At 41.7% G+C, this 20,269-nt stretch overlaps 2 protein-coding genes across 4 annotated transcripts in view; one reads left to right on the top strand and one right to left on the bottom strand.

Annotated features, from left to right (window-relative positions):
• LOC144668772 (uncharacterized) overlaps positions 1 to 20,269 on the bottom strand; it is a 219,612-nt gene that overhangs the window by 104,408 nt on the left and 94,935 nt on the right. The window lies entirely within an intron of this gene.
• On the top strand, positions 1,590 to 14,553 carry syce2 (synaptonemal complex central element protein 2). Of its 3 annotated transcripts, none has more exons than XM_078531565.1 (4): positions 1,590 to 1,688; positions 3,048 to 3,160; positions 13,130 to 13,334; positions 13,983 to 14,553. In XM_078531565.1, the coding sequence occupies exons 2-4, from the start codon at positions 3,054 to 3,056 to the stop codon at positions 14,175 to 14,177; spliced, it is 507 nt and encodes a 168-aa protein (XP_078387691.1). In that variant the 5' UTR covers positions 1,590 to 1,688; positions 3,048 to 3,053; the 3' UTR covers positions 14,178 to 14,553. The 3 variants fall into 3 exon arrangements, with proteins under 3 accessions (XP_078387691.1, XP_078387693.1, XP_078387692.1); XM_078531567.1 differs by having other exon boundaries at positions 1,593 to 1,688; positions 13,187 to 13,334; XM_078531566.1 differs by having other exon boundaries at positions 1,666 to 1,688; positions 13,135 to 13,334.

Here is a 20,269-nt window from a genome sequence, read left to right as displayed (position 1 = left end):
TCTTGTCACATGAGATAAATTGAAATGAACAAATTTGCTAAGCTGATGGATGGAAATTTCTTCTTGGTGCCAGTGGATCTCCAGTGGTATTGGTCAAGGTGGATTGTAGGACAAGGTGTAAATTCAGTAGATGCAATATATATATAAAAAGAGACCAAAGGTGTCAAGTAGACCTGAGCCTTGGCACAAGTCAGGAGTGTGATGGAATACTCTCCACTTGGCTGGATGAGTGCTGCTCCAAAAACACTCAAGAAGCTCGACACCATCCAGGACAAAGCAGCCACTTGGCCAACACCCCATCGCCACCTTAAACATTCACTCCCTCCACCGCCGACGCACTGGTAGCAGTGTGTGCCATCTACATGATGCACTGCAGCAACTCACCAAGGATCCTCTGACAGCACCTTCCAAACACGTGACCTCTACCAGCTGGAAGGACAAGGGCAGCAGATGCATAGGAACATCACTACTTGCAAATGCCCCTCCAAACCACACACCATCCTGACTTGGAAGTATATCGCTGTTCTTTCACTGTTGCTGAGTCAAAAACCTCGAACTCCCTTAATAGCATTGTGGATATACCTGCACCAGATGGATTGCAGCAGTTCAAGAAAGCAGCTCATCACCTTTTCAAGGGCAATTAGGGGTGGACAATAAATATTGGCTTAGCCAGTGACACTCACATGCCCTGAATGAATAAAAAAACATTGTAAATAATCAATAAATGGATACATAGACAAGTAGATAGATGTCAATGTCTTCCTGGAAATGTAATATGAAAAATACCCCTGCCCATTATGAGTGAGTTCCTATGGTCAGTGGTTGAGACATTAAACTGAAGACCTGTCTGCCCCCTCAAGTGGACGTGAAAGATCCCATGGCACAATTTGTAAGAAGAACAGGGCAGTTATTCCCGGTGTCCTGGCCAATATTCATCCCTCAATCAACGTCACAAAAACACCTTATCTGGTCATGACCACATTGCCATGCATGGGAACTTCCTATGTGCAAATTGGCTGCGGCATGTCCTGCATTACAACACTAATCAATGAAGTACTTATACAAAAGCCATAAACGCTGTGGAAGCTGGAAACCTGAAATAAGAAACCAAAAAAAGCTGGAAAACTCAGCAGGTCAGGTAGCACCTGTGGAGAGAAACAGAGTTAACGTTTCAGGTCCATGACCTTTCATCAGGTGAAACCTTCCAACTTTTTTTGTCCTTATTCCAACAGAGTACTCAATTGGGTGTAAAGCGCTTTGGGAGGTCCTGTGGTCCCGAAAGGCGCTATATAAACGCAGATTTCTTTTTATAATCTTGCAGGGTGTAGGTGATGCCATCCATTCTTATTTTGTTTTTTTTTGCAAAAGATGGGTCGAGTGAAAAAGGAATTAGGAGAGGACCCTCCTAGCTCAAATATTCACTATCTCAGAGCACTTGTTAGCAATGCACTCCAGGGCTGGGTTGCACCTGGAGGGGAGAGAGCGCGGGAAAAGGTACCAGGTATGAATCAGATGCGTCTGCGTGGCGACGTCTGACGTCACAGGGACGTATCGCGGTCACGTGGGCGGGGGCGGGCCTGTCGTTAGGTGGATGCGGCCCTTAGCAACGGGCCTGGGCAGCCAGAGGCAGGAGCCTCATAAACTCCTTAGTTCTTATGTACCTATAGTTTATAGAAATTAAATAAAAGGTAAGGCAGCAATACAAGTGGTTTTAGTGTCGTGCAATGACAATCAACTGGAACTAAATGCATTTCAATAATTGAACAAAACAAAAATGTCTAGTCCACTATTTAATATAAGCACATGTATGGACCTGCAGGGCTGGTCAGCACAGAGGGCTCTGCCTTGCAATGGTCAGTGCAGGTTTATATGGTCCAAACCAGCCAATGCACACTACTGTACTGTTCCAGGCAGGAAAATGTGTTCCCTCTGCCCCACCCCGCATTTGACTATCCCAGTGGTGGAAGCTGTTTCAAGGTTAACCCAGCTCCATGCATGTTCGACCCCCTAGATGGATGGGCGAGGGTGTGTTGCTCACCCAACCAACATTACCTTGGAGGCCAGGGAGCTGGCTTGCAAAGCAATCCGGAGTTGGGTACAGCAAGAAAATCCCGCTCTTTTCGATATTTCTACCCCTGCAGGTCTCACTAAGAGAGCCAATCAATCATTCTCTGGAATGCCTATTGCAACAGGAGGAGACTGTTTAGCTCCTCCAGCTTGTTATTCTGTTAAGTGATCTGCCATATCATTGTCTGATCTGTGACCTAATTCCACATAACTGCCTTTGTCCCATGTCCCTTAATATCTTTGGGTTAACAGAAACCTATCAGTCATACATCTGAAATCAATTGCTGTTTACAGAAGAAAGTTCCAAACTTCCTCCACCTTTTGTGTGTAGAGGTGTTTCTGAATTTCTCTTCTGAATTAGGAATTCAATTATAGGACTGTTGAGTTTGTCACAGAGGGCTGGTTTGGTTCAAAACTTCTATTGCTCCCAGTTGAGCTACAAAGCGAACAAATGTAAATTATGAGTGCTTCCTCTTACTATTCCATAGAATCATACAGCACAGGAGGCCATGGAGCCCATTGTTCCTGTCGCATTGCTTTTCGAAAGAGCAATCGCATTTGGCCCATTCATTTATTCTTTCCCCATAGCTGTGATATAGAATTTTATATCCTGAGACTGACTCGCACATTCTGATTTGAGGTGCTGGGCCTTGATTGCTTTTTCTGTTGGAGTGTGATTCATGAACCCCTGCTGATCAGTATGGACTTAGGGCAAAAGTAAAATACTGTGGATGCTGGAAATTTACAATAAAAACGGAAAATACTGGAAATAGCTAGCAGGTTAGGAGAGAGGAACTGAGTTAACATTTCAGGTCGATGACACTTCATCAGGACTGAGAGTTGGGAATAGGACTTGGACGAAGCACCAAATAGATTTTCAGCCCCGAGGAGAGGAATAAATTAGATGAAGAATATATTTAAATCAGTGGTCTGTTTTGATTATATCTGATGCAAGCTATTAAAACTGCTTATTGTTTTAGATCAGGATGGCTGACAAGGATTATGACAGTGAGCAAAAGGTGGGAAGCGTTAATGAAAGCACACCACAAACTAGTGGCTGCAGGAAGAATCCTTACACAGAGGTGGATTCAAGGTGAGGAATGGAGTCATTCTGTTTTTATTGGGAGAACGGAAGGCAGACTGATCCACAATGTGTTGTATGTATCAACAGTGCTGGAACATTTGCTTTTGGTAGTTGTTTGGGTGCATTCTATGCAGCTTTGTGGGCCACAGGACCTAGATTTTCCACTTGAGTTACACCTGAGTGTGTCTGTTGGACTTGGCTGTTATTTACACAAAAGCAAATAGACGCCAGGAATGTATGATGGTCAGTGTAGCTATTAGTGGCTGAGGAGCCTTTTAAAATTTAAATAGCCATAAAGTTCATGCACTCAATCTGAGATCAATCAGTTGCTTGTCGAGTTCCAGTTTTAAAACTTTGCTACTTTAAAAAGTATATGCTTTAGAAGGGCAGCACAGAGGCAGTGAATTCCTCTAAGGTGATTATTTCTCTCATGCTTCCCATTTTTGGCAGACCTGTTTAAGGTTAGGAATGGGGGTTAAAGCTTAATGAAGATTGGTGTATTTTACTGGAATAAAACACCTGGTATTTATCATACAGGGCTATATTTTTCCTCTGATATTTAATATAAAAAAGCAGATGTGAGCTGGCTATAAAATATTAGAGGGAAGATTCACTTATGAAGGACTGATAAGGCTTTGTTAAAGGGTAGTAATGAGGAAGGTGTGCGGATGTTACTGGAAAATGGGGGCATATAAACCAAACACAAGTCTCACTCTTGGTGTTACTTTGGCAAAGTTAAAACGTTGAGTACGTTAAGCAAATCCTTAAATCTATAAATAGTTGCTTGGTAGTACAGGAAGTGCTCGACTTTACGATGTTCGAGTTGCGACGAACGGCACTTACGACATTCATAAATTGACACCCTGTTTTGACTTTCCCATGTCGGTTCCAACTTTACGATGCCAAGCTAGCAAACAAGTTGAAACGTTCATACATGCACAAGCGCCGCCCATCTCCCTGACTCAAGATGCTCAGTTGCTGTTCCGATGCTATTAGTACAGGACTGTACTATATTTCTATGTGTATTTTTAGCTGCTTATGTGATTTTTATGTCAGTATGATTGCTATTTACAACATAAATACAATAATGTGGTGATATGACGCGCCCATAATTGATGAGAGTTCAAAATTCTGGGTTATTTTGGTGAAAATAGGGTTGGTTCAGGAACCAATCCCCCATTTATAACATTGTTCTTATGGGTAGGAGGTTATGACATTTCGACTTACGACACGGTTTTCAGGAACCAATTGTGTCATAAGTCCGAGGACCGCCTGTGCGTAACTTGAGTGTTGTTGATAAAAGAGACATGCTATTGAAGCTTTTCATCTTGCACTCATCAGGACACAAATCTCAAAGGGAACAACAATTTATACTGCATGAGAAGAGGTTGTTGATTGGTTGGCAAGTGGACTCTGATTGGTAAAGGCATTGCCATGGAGAATACACCAGGGAACAGTCCATGCATTGCAAGTCAAAATGTTGTATCTTGGAACAATGTTATAAATGGGAGATTGGTTCCTGAACCAAGGCCCAATACCCTATTTTCATGAAAATAACCCAGAACTTCTTACGCAATCAATTATAGATGAGTAATATTGCAATATTATTGTATTTATATTGTAGATAGCAATCATATTGACATTAAAAAAAATCACATAATAAGCTAAAAAGACAGCCATTCCCTGATTCCCTGAAATGCCAGGGAAAGTTTTTCTCCCAAAGGTTGGAGTCCATTACAGGACGGTAATGTCATTGAGAGCAGTCCTGATAATAAACTGCAAGGTCAAAGTAAGGGTCAAAGATGTAACTATGCATGCATTCGACCATTGGAGTCAGTCCCCCAAGTCCTCCCTGCCTAGCATCCAACCACATTCTGAACACCTTTAAAAGTATCTTTATCATAACTAGCCAGATAGCCCAGCAATTATCACTTTTAGTCGCTTGGTAGTACAGAACCTGAGTATAGCATTCTCCATGGCAGCACCTCTACCAATCACAGTCTACTTGCCAACCAATCAGCAACCTCTTCTCAGACAGTATAAATTGTTGTCCCCTTTGAGATTTGGTATTCTTGTGAATGTGTCCAGATGAGTGCAGGATTGAAAGCTTTGACAACATGTCTCTTTTTTCAGCGATACTTAAATCCATAAGATCTAAACATTTTCTAAGTATGTCACACACTCCCTGTTTGGGCATCACCATTCTCTGACACATAGTAGCATATGCAGTTGCACTTTCCTCCAATTCCTGCATGTATATCTACAGTTTCACTAACACATTTGATAATTCATTTTGCTTGACTTGCCATGGACTAAGCCACAGGAGGTTCACTCATATTAATTAAAAATAATGTAAGTATAAATCTGATATAGTGCTAAAAAGCCACATATTAAATAAATATTTGTCTAATTCATATCTTACAGCTGTTCCTCCATGTTAAGTACACAACTTATTAAATTTAAATAGTACTTTCGGAGAACGTACTTATTTTCCCATCAGCAGCGGGCATAGAACAGCCTATTTTCCAGGAAACAATCAGAAATACTTACTTGATTGACTCCAAGCATATTTTTAATATGCTTTTCAAATCCTTTCAGCAAAGATATACACCTCACCATCTTGCAACCTCCAACACATCACGAGCAATTATGTGAGGCATTTGCTGATAAGAAAAATGTCTCGCGTCTAGCAGATACCTGTCCTACTCGATCCTGAATTTAGCTTTCTCCTACCTCTTCAACCTTGCCCCTCTCTGTATGTTCCCTCTTGCTCTGTTGAAACCCCAGTCCATGTCTGCATCACCTCTAGATTGGACTTTCCTAACACTATCCAAGCTGCCTTCCATGCTTCAAGCCTCCATAAACTTCCATAGAACCGTAGAAAAGTTATAGCGCGGAAAGAGGCCATTCAGCTCATCATGTCTGTGCCGGCTATAAAGAGAGAAAAAGGAAACTAGCTGCTCATTTTTAATCCCACTTTCCAGCACCTGGTCTGTAGCCTTGCAGGTTACAGCCCTTCAGATGCATATCCAGGTACCTTTTAAATGAGTTGAGCGTTTCAGCCTCAACCACCAACTTAGGCAGTGAATTCCACACGCCCACCACCCTCTGGGTGAAAAAGTTTTTCCTCATGTCCCCTCTAATCCTTCTGTTAATCACCTTAAATCTATGTCCCCTGGTAATTGACCCCTCAGCTAGGGGGAACAGGTCTTTCCTGTCTACCCTGTCTAGGCCTCCTCAATTTTGTGGACTTCAATTAGGTCACCCCTCAGCCTCCCCTGTTCTAAGGAAAACAATTCTAGCCTATCCAATCTTTCTTCATTGCTGCAATTTTCATGCTCTGACAACATTCTTGTAAGTCTTCTCTATACTCTCCCAAGAGCAATTATGTCTTTCCTGTACTTTGGTGACCAGAACTGTACAAAAAATTCCAATTGTGGGCCAACCAACGTTTCATACAGTTCCAGCAATACATCCCTGCTTTTGTATTCAGTACCTTGTCCAATAAAGGAAAGCATCCCATATGCTTTCTTTACCCTTTATCCATCTGTCCTGCCACCTTCCCGGGACCTGTGTACATGCACTTCAAGGTCTCTCACTCCCTCAACCCTTCTCAATATCATCCCATTTATTGAGTATTCCCTTGCTTTGTTTGCCCTCCCCAAATGCATTACCTCACACTTCTCTGAATTGAATTCCATTTGCCACTTTAAGCCCACTCAACCAAACCATTGATGTAATTCTGAAGACAACAGCTATCCTCTTTATTATCAACTACACGGTCAATCTTTGTGTCATCTGCAAATTTTCCAATCACGCTTCCCACATTTAAGTCCAAATCATTAATATATACAACAGACAGCAAGGAACCCAACACTGAGCCCTGAGGAACACCACTGGAAACCACTTTCCATTCACAAAAACATTGACCATTACCCTTTGTTTCCTGTCACTGATCCAATTTTGGATCCAACTCGTCACCTTTTCCTGTATCCCATGGGATCTCACTTTTCTGACCAATCTGCCATGTGGGACCTTGTCAAATGCCTTACTAAAATCCATGTAGACACATCCACTGCACCACCCTCATCAATCCTCCTTGTTACTTCCTCAAAAAATTCTATTAAGTTAGTAAGACACGATCTTCCCCTAACAAAACCATGCTGACTGTCCTTGATTAATCAATGCCTTTCTAAGTGACAGTTTATCCTGTCTCTCAGAATTGATTCCAATCATTTGCCCACCACAGAAGTCAGACTGACCGGCCTATAATTTTCTGGCCTATCCCTCGTACCCTTTTTAAATATTGGTACAATGTTCGCAGACCTCCAATCCTCTGGTACCTCACCTGCATCTAGTGAGGATTGGAAAATGATCCTCAGACCATCTGATATTTCTTCCCTGGCTTCCTTTAACAACCTGGGACACAATCCATCCAGCCCTGTGATTTGTTCACCTTCAAGGATGTCAGTCCCTCCAGCACTTCCTCTCTCATTATGCTTATTTTATCTAATATTTCACACTCTTCCTCTTTAACTAGAATTTCTGCATCCTCCCTCTCCTTAATGAAGACAGAGATAAAGTCCTCATTGAGAACCTTGCCCACATCTTCATCATCAATGCACAAGTTACCATGTACATCTCTGATAGGCCTATCTCTTTCCTTAGTTATCCTCTTGCTCTTAATATACTGGTAAAACATCTTTTGGTTTTCTTTGATTTTACCTGCCAATATTTTTCCTAACCTCGCTTTGCTTTCCTAATTTCTTTTTTTACTCCACCCCTATACTTTCTATACTCCTCCAGGCTTTCTACTGTACTAAGCTTTCTGTGACTGTGATAAGTTCTCTTTTTCTGCTTTATCTTACCCTGTATGCTTCTGGATAACCAAGGGGCTCTAGATTTGGCAGTACCACCCTGTTTCTTTGTGGGGACATGTCTACACCGTGTCCGTAGAATCTCGCTTTTGAATACCTCCCACTGACTCGACACTGTTTTCCCTTCTAGCAGCAGTATCTAGTCCACTTTTGCCAGTTCACCTCTCACCTTTGTAAAATTTATCGTTCCCCAATTTAGAACTTTTACTCCTGTTCTACCTTTGTCCTTTTCTATAATTATGTTAAATTTAACTGTATCATGGTCACTATCTCCAAAATAGTCCCCCACTGCTACTTCATCCTTTTGGCAGCTTTATTTCCTAAGACTAAATCTAGAATTGTGTCCCCCCACCTCTCGTTGGGCTTGTTACATGCTGGCTGAAAAAGTTCTCTTGAATGCAGTTCAAGAATTTTGTGCCCTCTGTGCCTTTCACACTGTTCGTATCCCAATTGATATTAGGATAGTTGAAGTCCCCAACTATTACTGCCCTATTGTTTTTGCACTCAGTAATTTGCCTACATTTTTATTCTTCTAACTCCCTTCCACTATTTGGGGGTCTATAGTACACTCCTAGCTATGTGGCTGCCCCTTTTTTATTTCTGAGCTTAACCCACATGGCCTCATTTGATGCTTCATTTAGCATATTATCCCTCCTCACAGCTGTAATTGTTTCTTTCACCAATAATGCTACACCGCCACCTTTTTTATCCCTCTCGCTATCCTGCCTGATAATTCTATATCCAGGGATGTTGAGCTGCCATTTGTGGCTCTCTTTAAGCCAAGTTTCTGTTACAGCGATGGTATCATGCTAGCATATATCTGTCTATGCCCTCGGCTCATTGGCTTTATTTGCTATATTCCTTGCATTTACATATACACCTTTTAACACTGCCAAATTCCTGTGCTTCTTCTGTCTTTCAGAGTCAGTCATTAATTCTCCATTTCCCATTCCCTGCTCTGAATTTGCTCTCAGGTTCCCACCACCCCTGCCAATCTAATTTAAACTCCCCCCCGCCCCACAACAGCACTAGCAAATCTCCCTGTGAGGATATTCAACCCAGTCCTGTTCAGGTGTAGACCGTCAGGCTTGTACAGGTCCCACCTTCCCCAGAACCGGTCCTAATGCCTCAGAAATCTGATGCCCTCCCTCTTACACCGGCTTTCCAGCCACGTTTTCAATCGCTCAATTCTCCTATTTCTATACTCACTTGCACATGGGACTGTGAGTAATCCTGAGATTACTGCTTTAGAGGTCCTGCTTTCCAATCTCCTCCCTGGCTCCTTGAAATCTGCTTTCAGAACCTCATCCCCTTTCCTACCTAAGTCATTGGTACCAACGTGGACCATGACTTCTGGCTGATCGCCCTCTCCCAGAAGAATGACCTGCAGCATCTCCGTGACATCCTTGACCCTGGCACCAGGGAAGCAACATACCATCCTGGAGTCATGTCTACGGCCACAGAAATGACCGTCTGTTCTCCTAACTAACTAATCCCCTATCACTATTTCTCTTCCCCTCTTCTTTCTCCCCTCCTGTACAGCAGAGCCACCTGTGGTGCCTCAAACTTGGCTCTGCCTGAACTCGTCCGAGGAACCAACACCCTCACCAGTGTCCAAAACGAAAAACCGATTGGCAGGTGGGACCCCAGGGAACTCCTGCACTACCTGCCTAGTTCTGTTGGATTCCCTTCCTGCCTCCAGGCCCATAAGCTGTGGTGTGACCACCTCTCTGAACGTGCTATCCATGTAGCTCTCCACTCAGGCACAATGCCACTGCCTGCCATTAATAGAAATAGAAATAGAAATTTACAGCATTGAAGGAGGCCATTCAGCCCATGATGTGCACGACAGCTGACAATTAGCCATGCAGCCTACCCCACTTTCTGCCTCTTGATCCATAGCCTTGTAGCTTACAGCACTTCAAGTGCATATCTAGGTAGTTTTTAAGTGTAATGAGGGTTTCCACCTCTCCCACCCTTTCAGGCAGTGAGTTCCAAATCCCATCCCCTCCTTACCACTGATTTTTCCCCTCGAATCACCTTTACACTTCCTACCCTTATCCTAAATCTATGGCCTCTGGTTTTGCACCCCTCAACCAAGGGGCATAGGACCTTTCTTCCACTCTCTCTAGAGCCCTCATAATTTTATACACTCCCCCCAGCCTCTTCTGTTCAAAGAAAACAGCCCTACTCTATGCAATCTTTCCTCCTGATGAAATTTCTCCAGTCCAGGCAACATCCTTGTAAATCTCCTCTGTAACCCCTCCCTCTATCTCTCTCTCTCACCCACACTACCGTCACCCCTTGACTGACTTGCACAAAGTGCAGCACAGTTACCAGTGTCCTTTCCTGGTGCCACAGGCTTTTCATATTTCAGAATGTCAATTTTCAAAACCCTCTGCCCTGTTTTCCAACCTCCCCGGGGCTTGGCTGCACTGTTATTTCCATTCCCACATTCACCTTCCTTTCCTCAAACACTGGATTAATCGCTCACCGTTTATTCCCTCTGTTCTACTGCTGCCAGCTGCTTCTTCAGCTACTGCGCTCCTGCCCTTAGGACCTCCCTGCTCATTTCCTCCTACTTCCTACCCTGCAATTACCTCCCAGCTTTCCATAACTGCCTCTATTTTTCTGCCTTCTCATACCTTGCACCCATCGTATTCTTCCCCCCATACTGTAGAGCTCCCTTGCAGCATCTTTCTGCATAAGAGGAACAAGTTCTTATTGTTATCATAATTACTTGGATCTTCTAGATCATAAATTTATGTAAGTATACAACAGACCCCAGTTATAAATTCATGTCACCTTCAAGGTGACAGGTGACCGTTAAAAATATCTTAATTGTCACATCTTTTTAACTGTGGCAATAACAAGCATCAGTGGTCAAGGGCTGGAGAGAGAGGGGGAAAGCAAGCATGACTTGTCCCATCACATTTACTGGCATTGAATGTGATTCATCACTTTGTTTGCCTGTCCCACCATCTAATTAGTATCTCCTTGTACATTTCTTTGGTCATCAGGTATATTAGCTGGAACATCAGCACATGCGTGCCACAATTAGCTGGTTTTTTTTGTCATTTCTGCCAGTACATGTGTGTATCAGAAAATGTGTAGGCATTGTTTTGTAGGTCAGCCATTAAATTTGGTAAAATAAGAAGGCATTGAATCCATTTTTCAGATAAGGAGGCAAATGTTGTCCAGAATGTTCATCATTTCAGGCACAGTACATTAAGTAAAGTTTGCTTATGTACTGTGTGCATGTGCTATACTGCCCAACCCTTGCTCATTTGGAATATGGAGCTCTTTAAATATCCAGGACAGTGCAGCCGCTTGATTGGCACCCCATCCATCATCAACATGGACTACAGTGATTCAAGAAGGCAACTCGCCACCGTCCTTTCGAGGGCAATTAGGGAGGAGCAACAAATGCTGGCCTAACCAGAGGTGCCCACATCCTGAATAAAAAGAAAATGGGGTGCTTGGGACACTGAGACTATTGTGTGTAGGAACAGGTGACTGATGTACAATAATTCATTGCCTTTGATGTGTCTTTTCTAAACTAGTGTGATTCAATAGTTGGATAAATAGCCAAAGTACTTACCTTGGCCTGGAAAGGTACCCTATGATTGAGAGTGTATCGATGCTTATTGCATTCCATGTGAAATTTTTTTGTTACTTTAATGGAGGTGTCAACCTTACATTTAAGGGAAAGTTAGAAAAGTACATGTGGGAGCAAAGAATGGAAGGATATGCAGATAGAGTTAGATGGAAAGGGTAGGAGAAGGCTAAGGTGGAGCATAAAAACCAGCATGCAGTCTTTGGGTGGAATGGCCTATTGGTAAATTCAATGTGACCTGTTTTTGTGCAAGGCAAGCCACAATTCTAGCAGGAGAGAGTTCTTCCTCTACTTCCACTGTGAAGACTCAAGGCCCCAGACTTCACATCATGTGTGTACCCTTGAATCAACTGGCTTGTGCTAAATTGCACACTGGAATAGCCTACAATCTTGATGCCGTGTGTGTGTGATTCAGTCTTGTATTCAACTGGGGACATTCAAATTTCAATCATAGAGGAAAGGTTTTCCTACCAGGAGACAGATTCCAGATTGGGAACCAAAATGACTGTGAGAATCTACCTCAGTGTGATAGTAAATGATGATCCTTGCAGTTCTACGTGCCAGATTGTCCATTGAGTTTATTAGCCTGAGCTTGGCAACACAATAGTTTATGAAACACTCACCAAGCCTCCTTAAACCAGCATCTTCCAAATCCACGACCACTACCATCTAGAAGGACAAGGGCAGCAGACACATGGGAACACCACCACCTGGAAGTTCCCCTGCAAGCCACTCACCATCCTGACTTGGAAATATATCACCGCTCCTTCACTGTTGCCAGGTCAAAATCCTGGAACTCCCTCCCTAACAACACTGTGTGTGTATCTACACTTCATGGACTGCAGCAGTTCAAGAAGGCAGCTCACCGCCACCTTCTCAAGGGCATTTAGGATTGGGCAATAAATGCTAGCCCAGTCAGCCATGCCACCCCATGAATGAATTTTTAAAAATCTCTCATACGCTGTACTGGGAGAATGGGCATTAATGGGGGATGCTCAGTGATGGAACAAGTCACGTTGGTTGAGTTGCTATTACCTTTCCTTCTGCCCATGGCTCTTGACCATTGAAGTTTGGGACGTTACCCTTAGTAACGCATTGGCTGAATATCCTTGGCTACCATATCGAGCCAAATAAACAGGTTGAACTTGGTGCAGTTCAAGGCAAGTCCCTGTTTATGTGTCGTTCTTAAATTGTTCTTTTTTTTGAGAGAACTTCCTGGGTAACTTGAAAACTTCTTGTAATTGTACTCACAGAGAACAAGAACTAAATATGACTGGCTAGAGGTGCCTTTATACAATACTGGAAGGTGGTGTTCCTTCCTCTAAAAGGGACAGATGCTGCAGCCATATTCTGTACTCTAGCTGGAAGGTTTGGGACATATCTGTGCATTACCTACCTTCATTTTAATAATGATTTATCTATAGGTGTCGTGGTCACTGACCGATCTGTGATTTTATTTTATTATTGTATTTTATTTTCCTGTAGTTTAGTTGATGAAGTAACGGCAAACTCAGATTTTGAGGATTCTACACTTGATTTCAGTAGCAAGCCCTCAAACTGTTTTGCGGCATCAGATTCCAGTATCGATGCACTATGTGAACAAACAAAACAGCTGGTAAACGAAATAAACAAAAGTAGGATAAAGGACCACAAGTTGATGAGCAACTTTAAGGACACTCTTATTCTCAAGGTATTTATACGTTTCTGAAGCCAATCAACCATTGAAAAGCTGTAATTTATGTAAGACAGCTTTTTTGTGTGAAGAATGTTGTGTTTGTGAGTCAAGATAATTATCTCTTTCACAGGACTTTGCTCTTCATGGAATTGTATAGCTCCTGTGAAGAACAGCCTAGATTACTCACCAGCTGCTCCTTGTGGGTGTCATATGCAGCAAAGGTTCTAATGCAAACGAAGGGATTTCCATCCATGATCGTTTATCTATATATAGGATTGCGGTTAGGAGATGTGTAGAGCAGTCTGTTCAATTCCAGTTCAGGCCAATGCTGAGTTTGCTAATCTTAGCTGTTGCAGATGCTACAGCCTCAGTATTCCTAGCTAAGAGAGGGGAAAGATCAGCCAAATCTATCTCCAGATCATTGTCTAGTGTTTCCCTTCTGGAAAGTTCATGTGTGATTGTTGGATGAAAACTGGATTGGCATCAGCCTTGATGATGGCCACTCACTCACTATCAAGACTCACATGTGAAGACTTGCCACGTGAGTGAGAGGCACAAGAGGACTGCTGGCAGTGGTAAAACGATTGCCTAGGCTTTAGTGCTGGCTGTGAGAACTGTGGAGAAAATTGGAGAAAGGATATGTAACATTTTGTAATTTTTAAGGTTTCAGAATTTTCGAAGAAGATAGAAGAAGGGTTGTTTGAAATCTACAGCAATGAGAACAAATTGATTGAGGACACGCTGCAGGAGTTGTTGAACATCCTGGATAAGATCAGATGTTTAGAGTCCGAACTTAAACAGACCTGCAGTGCCGTGGCGACAGTCTACAAGGACATGTGTAACCAACCAGAAGTATAAGTAATATCTTACGACATAATGGGCTCTGCAGAATAAGTATTCACATATTTTTTTTCCTTTTTTAGAGTTCAGTGTCGTAGGTAGAAAAAGAAGCAATTGACGATAGATTTCTTGATGGCCAGTTGGCTTTCTATCAATTAATGGATTTTTTTTGTAATGCAGTAGCGTTATGCTCTGGACCACAAACTCTGCAAAGATCCAGGGACCTGGATCTCATTCAAAATCCATCCACTTGCACAGGGTTAAACTTGGGCCCCTGTGCCTGGATATAACTATATTTAACTAGCACTCACTCAGTGCGGAATTATACAATGGTTTCTGCTTGGCAGATTTTCCTGTACCAACAATTGTAAAATAAATTCTTGTTTGAAAACTGCATTGGAGGTAGTTGCATTTAAAATGAAATACAGAGGCAGTTGCATTGTTGACTTAAACATTGTGTGCAGTGGAATGGTTGATGCACGTTCAGAGCCACGATTCTTGCATAGTCTGGTCCCAATCTTGACCATGTTGTCAAGGAGTTGTAGATAAATGGATAGCAGCTACAACACCCACACACGCGCACACACCAGGTACCAGGGTAACTTGGGAATTATAAGGGAGGTTACACATGTTAAAATATATAGTAATGATTGTAAATTCTGGTGTGTAGCTTGCTTTAAATTAAAGATGTATTGAGAAGAAACATCTGTGTTTTAGAATATTACACGGTCACTAGGTAGCACAGAACTTGAATGTTGCAGAAAAGAGACATGTTGCTGAAGCTTTTCGTCTTGCACTCAAACAGGACAAATGCAAGAATGTCAAACATTTACAACAAATTATACCACAGGAGAAAAGGGTGTTGATTGGTTGGCAAGTCAACTCCAATTGCAGAAAACAGTGGGGAACTATAGGCTGCCTAAACTCTAGGGTAATTCAAAAGAAGTACAAGGCTTGATCATATTCCATTTATTTGCAGAGAATGGGACCCTGCATATGAATATATGTCACTTCTAGTAAGCGTAAATGAGCCTCATTATGAGCTTGACTGATTATCTTAAATTGGTTATTAGCGTAGAAGCAACATATTGTCTAGAGTTACCTTGGCGGGTCAGTCTCCATGCAGGTGAGATATGTGATACAAAAAAAATCGGGTAAGACCTCTAGAACAATATCCTATTTCTATATAAAACGAGGGAACATATTAATAGTAATCTCAGTAGATTTTTCTTTCTGTTGCCCTTTCCTCTTCAATTTTCATTTATCGTGTTACATTCTCTAGCAGTTTAGTTGTGCACATGATAGGACAGATGCAAGCTGGGTGACAGATTTAATATTGCATTGTAATGATGATCATCATGGATGACTTAACTATTCAGTCTATAAATCTGCTAGCATCATCCAGTGGCGATGGTTGGGTACAACAGAAGCAAACTGTTAATTGACAGAATATTACATAGAATTTACTGCACAGAAATAGGCCATTCGACCCCACTAGTCTATGTCAACGTTTATGCTCCACACAAGCCTCCTCCCAGCCTATATCGTCGTATCCTATGTTAAACTATCTGCAGTAATACATTAACTTCAGCAGAAGTAATATTAAGAGCTGTCCTTGTGTTAAAGTCAAATTTGCTCATTGGCCACTGCACTCAGTAATTGTTTCAAAGCCTGACTGCATGTAGCTTAAGAGCTGTGCACTGCAGGTGCACTTTTGCCTCATATCATTTATACTTGTCCATCAAATTTTGAGGAACACTTTCCAACGTTCCCTCAGACAATGCACAGCTTTCCCTGTAAGTTGCATCCATGTGATGCCACAGTTTGTGCAGATGAAATGTTCATCTTTCATCCTATTCTATTTTCTCACTCTCCTGAAGGTGCTGACACCATTCCTAGTACAGTTCTACAGTCAGTCAGTTCCCTGTCTATGTTAATAGTTCGTTTCTGTTTTATATCTATTTAAATAATGAGAACCTCCTATTGTGAACTTGCATAGTTCAAAGTGATAGAAACACGCCAAGTTAAGTATCTATGCAGAAGTTCATTTAACAGCCTTGAACTCAGTTATTTTTCCAAACCAGTCCTTACTGCTATGCATCTTATCTAAATCTTCAGTATTCACTGCAAAAATGAATGTTATCTTCAAGTTGGAAATAGAATTCCGTCCACCTTTCGAAAGCATTTGGTACAGTTGGATTATTGAATGAGATATTGTTACTGATACACATCAACTCTGGTAGAGAAATCCTGGTGAATTATCTGGAGGAGTACTAGTGGGATCATTGAGTCGGTTGGATTTGTAGTTTACAGTATTGAGCACAGTCGCAGCATTGAACTTCCCTATTCCCCCCACTTTTAAGTTACAAATCCTACTTGTATTGACATGAGGACGCAGAGCAGAAGCTTGCTCAGTGTGGTACTGGCAGAGTCCCAAGAGTCATCTTACCACCTTACCTGCAAGAAATGCAAGACCCAAATGAACTGAGGAGAAAATAGTGGTATGTTGTATTGTTAAACAATTATACTTATGAAATTACTACTTTCTTCGTAAAATAGCGTTCTGAGAGTCTGAATCACGGTGCAAGCCCTCATGGATCTGTCGCTTGGAGCTTGTGACATTCTTTGAATTTAAAGTGATTTTGTTTGAAAAGAATTGTCAGTCAGCCGGTTTCAGTTTTGGGTCAGGTACAACGCAAGATATAATAATGATCTTTTTCCCTGAGCCACTCTGGCCATGCTACATATGTTGTTACTGGTGATTCAAGAAGGAAGCCCTGCCAGAGATCTACATTTGAGACCACCAGGCTTTAGACTTTGGATCTGAGATGTAAAATCATGCTGTTGGATGATGAACATTGCAACGTTGAGATGTATTAAACTCATCTTATCCAGGTAAAGCACTACGTAATGGTTGGCACCCAAGTCAGATTTGAAAAGTACAAAGTAGTAAACAACCTATTTTTTTGACCTATTACTTCCTCCCCTATTTGATCTAACTACAGACCCAGTTTGGTACTTTGTCTCTTTACCCCCAGAATCTACTCTTGGTCTTTTCCTACCTGGGCTGTTATGTCACAAGGAGGGGGGTTGTCATAATGCAGCTTAGGTGCTATAGTTCCACAAAGGCAAGGTTAAAAATACAGCTCTGATAGTGACACATCTCTCTCAAACACACAATGTTTGTCTATAGGAACTGAAACACTCAACACCGAAGGCCTGCCCTAGAGTAAATTTCCAACCAAAACCCAAGCTCCGGTCAGGCCAACATGAAAAAAGCTCCTTGATGCCATTTTTGGTAATAAATAAGAAATTCATGGGTAAGTTTATTGGAATTGTGTCCATGCCATATACTTACAGTGTTAGCTGTGGCTCAGTGGACAGAACTCTAGCCTCTGAATCACAGGTTGTGGGTAGAAGACCCACTTCAGAAACTTGAGCACAAAATCTAGACTGACAGCCCATTGCAGTACTGAGGGAGCACCTCATTGTTGGAGACACCGTCTTTCAGATGAGCTGTTAAACCATTTGCTCTCAAAGGGGCATAAAAGATCCCATGGGGCTATTTTGAAAAAGAGCAAGGAAGTTCTCCTTCACGTCTTGATCAGTATTTTTCCCTCAGTCAATATCACAATATCAGGTGATCTGTTCATTATCACATTGCTATTTGTGAGAATTTCCTGTGTGCTAACTGGCTGCCACGTTTCCTACATTGCAACTGTGATTACACTTCAAAAGTACCTCATTGGCTGTAAAGCATTTTGGGTCATCCCAAGCCATGAAAGGCTAATGCTACCTTTTTTTAAAAAACCTGTGTGGAAGGTAGAGGAATGTGAAGATATTCATGACCCACATGAGTGATTGGCTTGGTTTCCTGTGATCTCAGAATTTTGATGTTGTGTCTCCGATATCCAAGTCCAGATCACTTAGAAACCAGATACTTTCTGCTGGTTGTGCAAGTGCGGGAAAATACCTCTTTTGTACAGGAAGGAATAGGATCTTTGCACCATACAGTTTGAAGTTTAGTGATGACTTACTGATTCTTGACTTGTGCAATGAAGGCAAATATACAGAGAACAGTTTGTCATAGCCAGGCAAAAACAAATAATCCCAGTACATGTCAATCTAACAATTAAGTACACAAAATATCTCAAAGCACAAGAGTGGCCCTCAAGTTTACTGTACACATTGGTTAAACCAATCAAATAGTCCACTGAGATAACCTGACTTCTAAATGACAGATGGGTAATAGTCCCTTTTCAGAGGAAATATGCTTGTATCGCTAGTGGATGTTACTCCTGTTTTTCCCAAATAATCAGAGACTCACCACGTAAATAGAAGAGGTTGTTGCAGTTCAGGCTTTCTCCCACTACTTTTCTGTTAATTACAAATTGTAGGAACATAGAAGCAGGGGTAGGCCATTCGGCCCCTCGAGCCTGCTCTGCTATTAAATTAGATCATGGCTGATCTTCTTTAATGCCATTTTCCTGCACTTTCCCCATAACCCTTGATATTTTAATGTCCATAAATCTATCGATCTCTGTCTTGAATATACTCAACTCCTGAGCCTCCACAGCCCACTGGGGTAAAGAATTCCAAAGATTCACCTCCTTCTGACTAAAGAAATTCCTCCTCATCTTAGTCCTAAATGGCCAACTTCTTATTCTGAGACTGTGTCCCCTGGTTCTAGACCCTCCAGTCAGGGGAAACATCCTTCCTGCATCTACTCTAAGAATTTTGTACACTTCAATGAGATCACCTCTCATTCATCTAAACTCTAGAGAACACATCCAGTCTCCTCAATCCCCCACCCTAAGAATCAGTCTGGTAAACCTTTGTTGCATTCCCTCAACGGCAAGTATATCCTTTCTTTAAATTGTACACAGTACTCCAGATGTGGTCACACCAAGGCTCTGTACAACTGCAGCAAGACTTCCTTACACCTGTACTCAAATCTTCCTTCAATAAAGGCTAACATACTCTTTGCCTTCTTAATTGCTTGTCGAACTTGCATATTCACTTTCAGTAATTTATGAACAAGGACACCCAGGTCCCTTTGGATGTAAACACTTCCCAATCTCTCACCATTTAAGACATTTTCTGCATTTCCTTTTTCTGTTTTTCCTACCAAATTGGATAACTTCACATTTTTTCCTCATTATATTCCATCTGCCGTGTTCTTGCCCAGTTAACCTAAGTTTCCTTGAAGTCCCTTTGCATTCTCAACTCATATTCCCACGTCATCAGCAAATTTGGAAATATATTTGTTCGCCATATCCAGATCATTGATATAGAAATTGTGAATAGCTGGGGCCCAAGCACTGATGCTTGTGGTACCCCACTAGTAACAGCCTACCATCCTTAGAATGACCTATATATTCCTACTCAGTTTTCTGTCCATTAACCAATCCTTAATCCATGCCAATATATTACCCCCAATCCTATGTGCTCTAATTTTGCTTACTAACTTCTTGTGTGGGACCTTATTGAAAAAGTCTTCTGAAAATCCAAATATTCCCACGTTCCCCTTATCTATTCTGCTAGTTACATCCTCAAAAAATACTCCCAACAGGTTTGCCAAACATGATTTATTTCCCTTTAATAAAATCACATTGATGCTGCCCAATCCTACCATTATTTTCTAAGTGCCCAGTTATCACATCCTTTATAATAGATTCTAGCATTTTTCCTACTACTGATGTCAGGCTAACAGGTCTGTCTATAGTTTCTTAAAAATTGGGGTTACATTTGCAACTTTCCAATCTACGGGAACTGTTCCAAAAATCTGTAGAATTTTGGAAGATGACCACCAATGCATCCACTATTTTTAGAAGCAGACAGAGACTCATACTGAAAGTTGCAGCCTTATTCTTAACTTCACTCTAATTATGGCCATAAGCTATGAAGAACTTGCAGCATCCCTCGTATAACTTTCCTCATCCTTCAAAAGTGGGAAAAGTACCACACAATTGGACTGACGTGTACAGGTTAAAACAAATAGATTTTTTGCAGAAGCAGTGAGATACAGTGTGTAATATTTAGAAAATAAAAGCAGAATTAGCCTGCAATGAGTTAGAATATCCTGTTTATTTCATATGCTGCATAATAAC

This window comes from Cetorhinus maximus, chromosome 28 (genome assembly GCF_964194155.1).
Source record: "Cetorhinus maximus chromosome 28, sCetMax3.hap1.1, whole genome shotgun sequence".
Lineage (NCBI taxonomy): Eukaryota > Metazoa > Chordata > Chondrichthyes > Lamniformes > Cetorhinidae > Cetorhinus > Cetorhinus maximus.
This window is presented reverse-complemented; position numbering and strand designations above follow the sequence as displayed.

Bases quoted from the DNA above. Each gene is read 5' to 3' on its own strand.
- syce2 (XM_078531565.1), top strand. From the start codon at position 3,054: ATGGCTGACAAGGATTATGACAGTGAGCAAAAGGTGGGAAGCGTTAAT. The intron at 3,161-13,129 runs GTGAGGAATGGA...ATTTTCCTGTAG, and splicing joins TACACAGAGGTGGATTCAAG to TTTAGTTGATGAAGTAACGG. The intron at 13,335-13,982 runs GTATTTATACGT...GTAATTTTTAAG, and splicing joins AGGACACTCTTATTCTCAAG to GTTTCAGAATTTTCGAAGAA.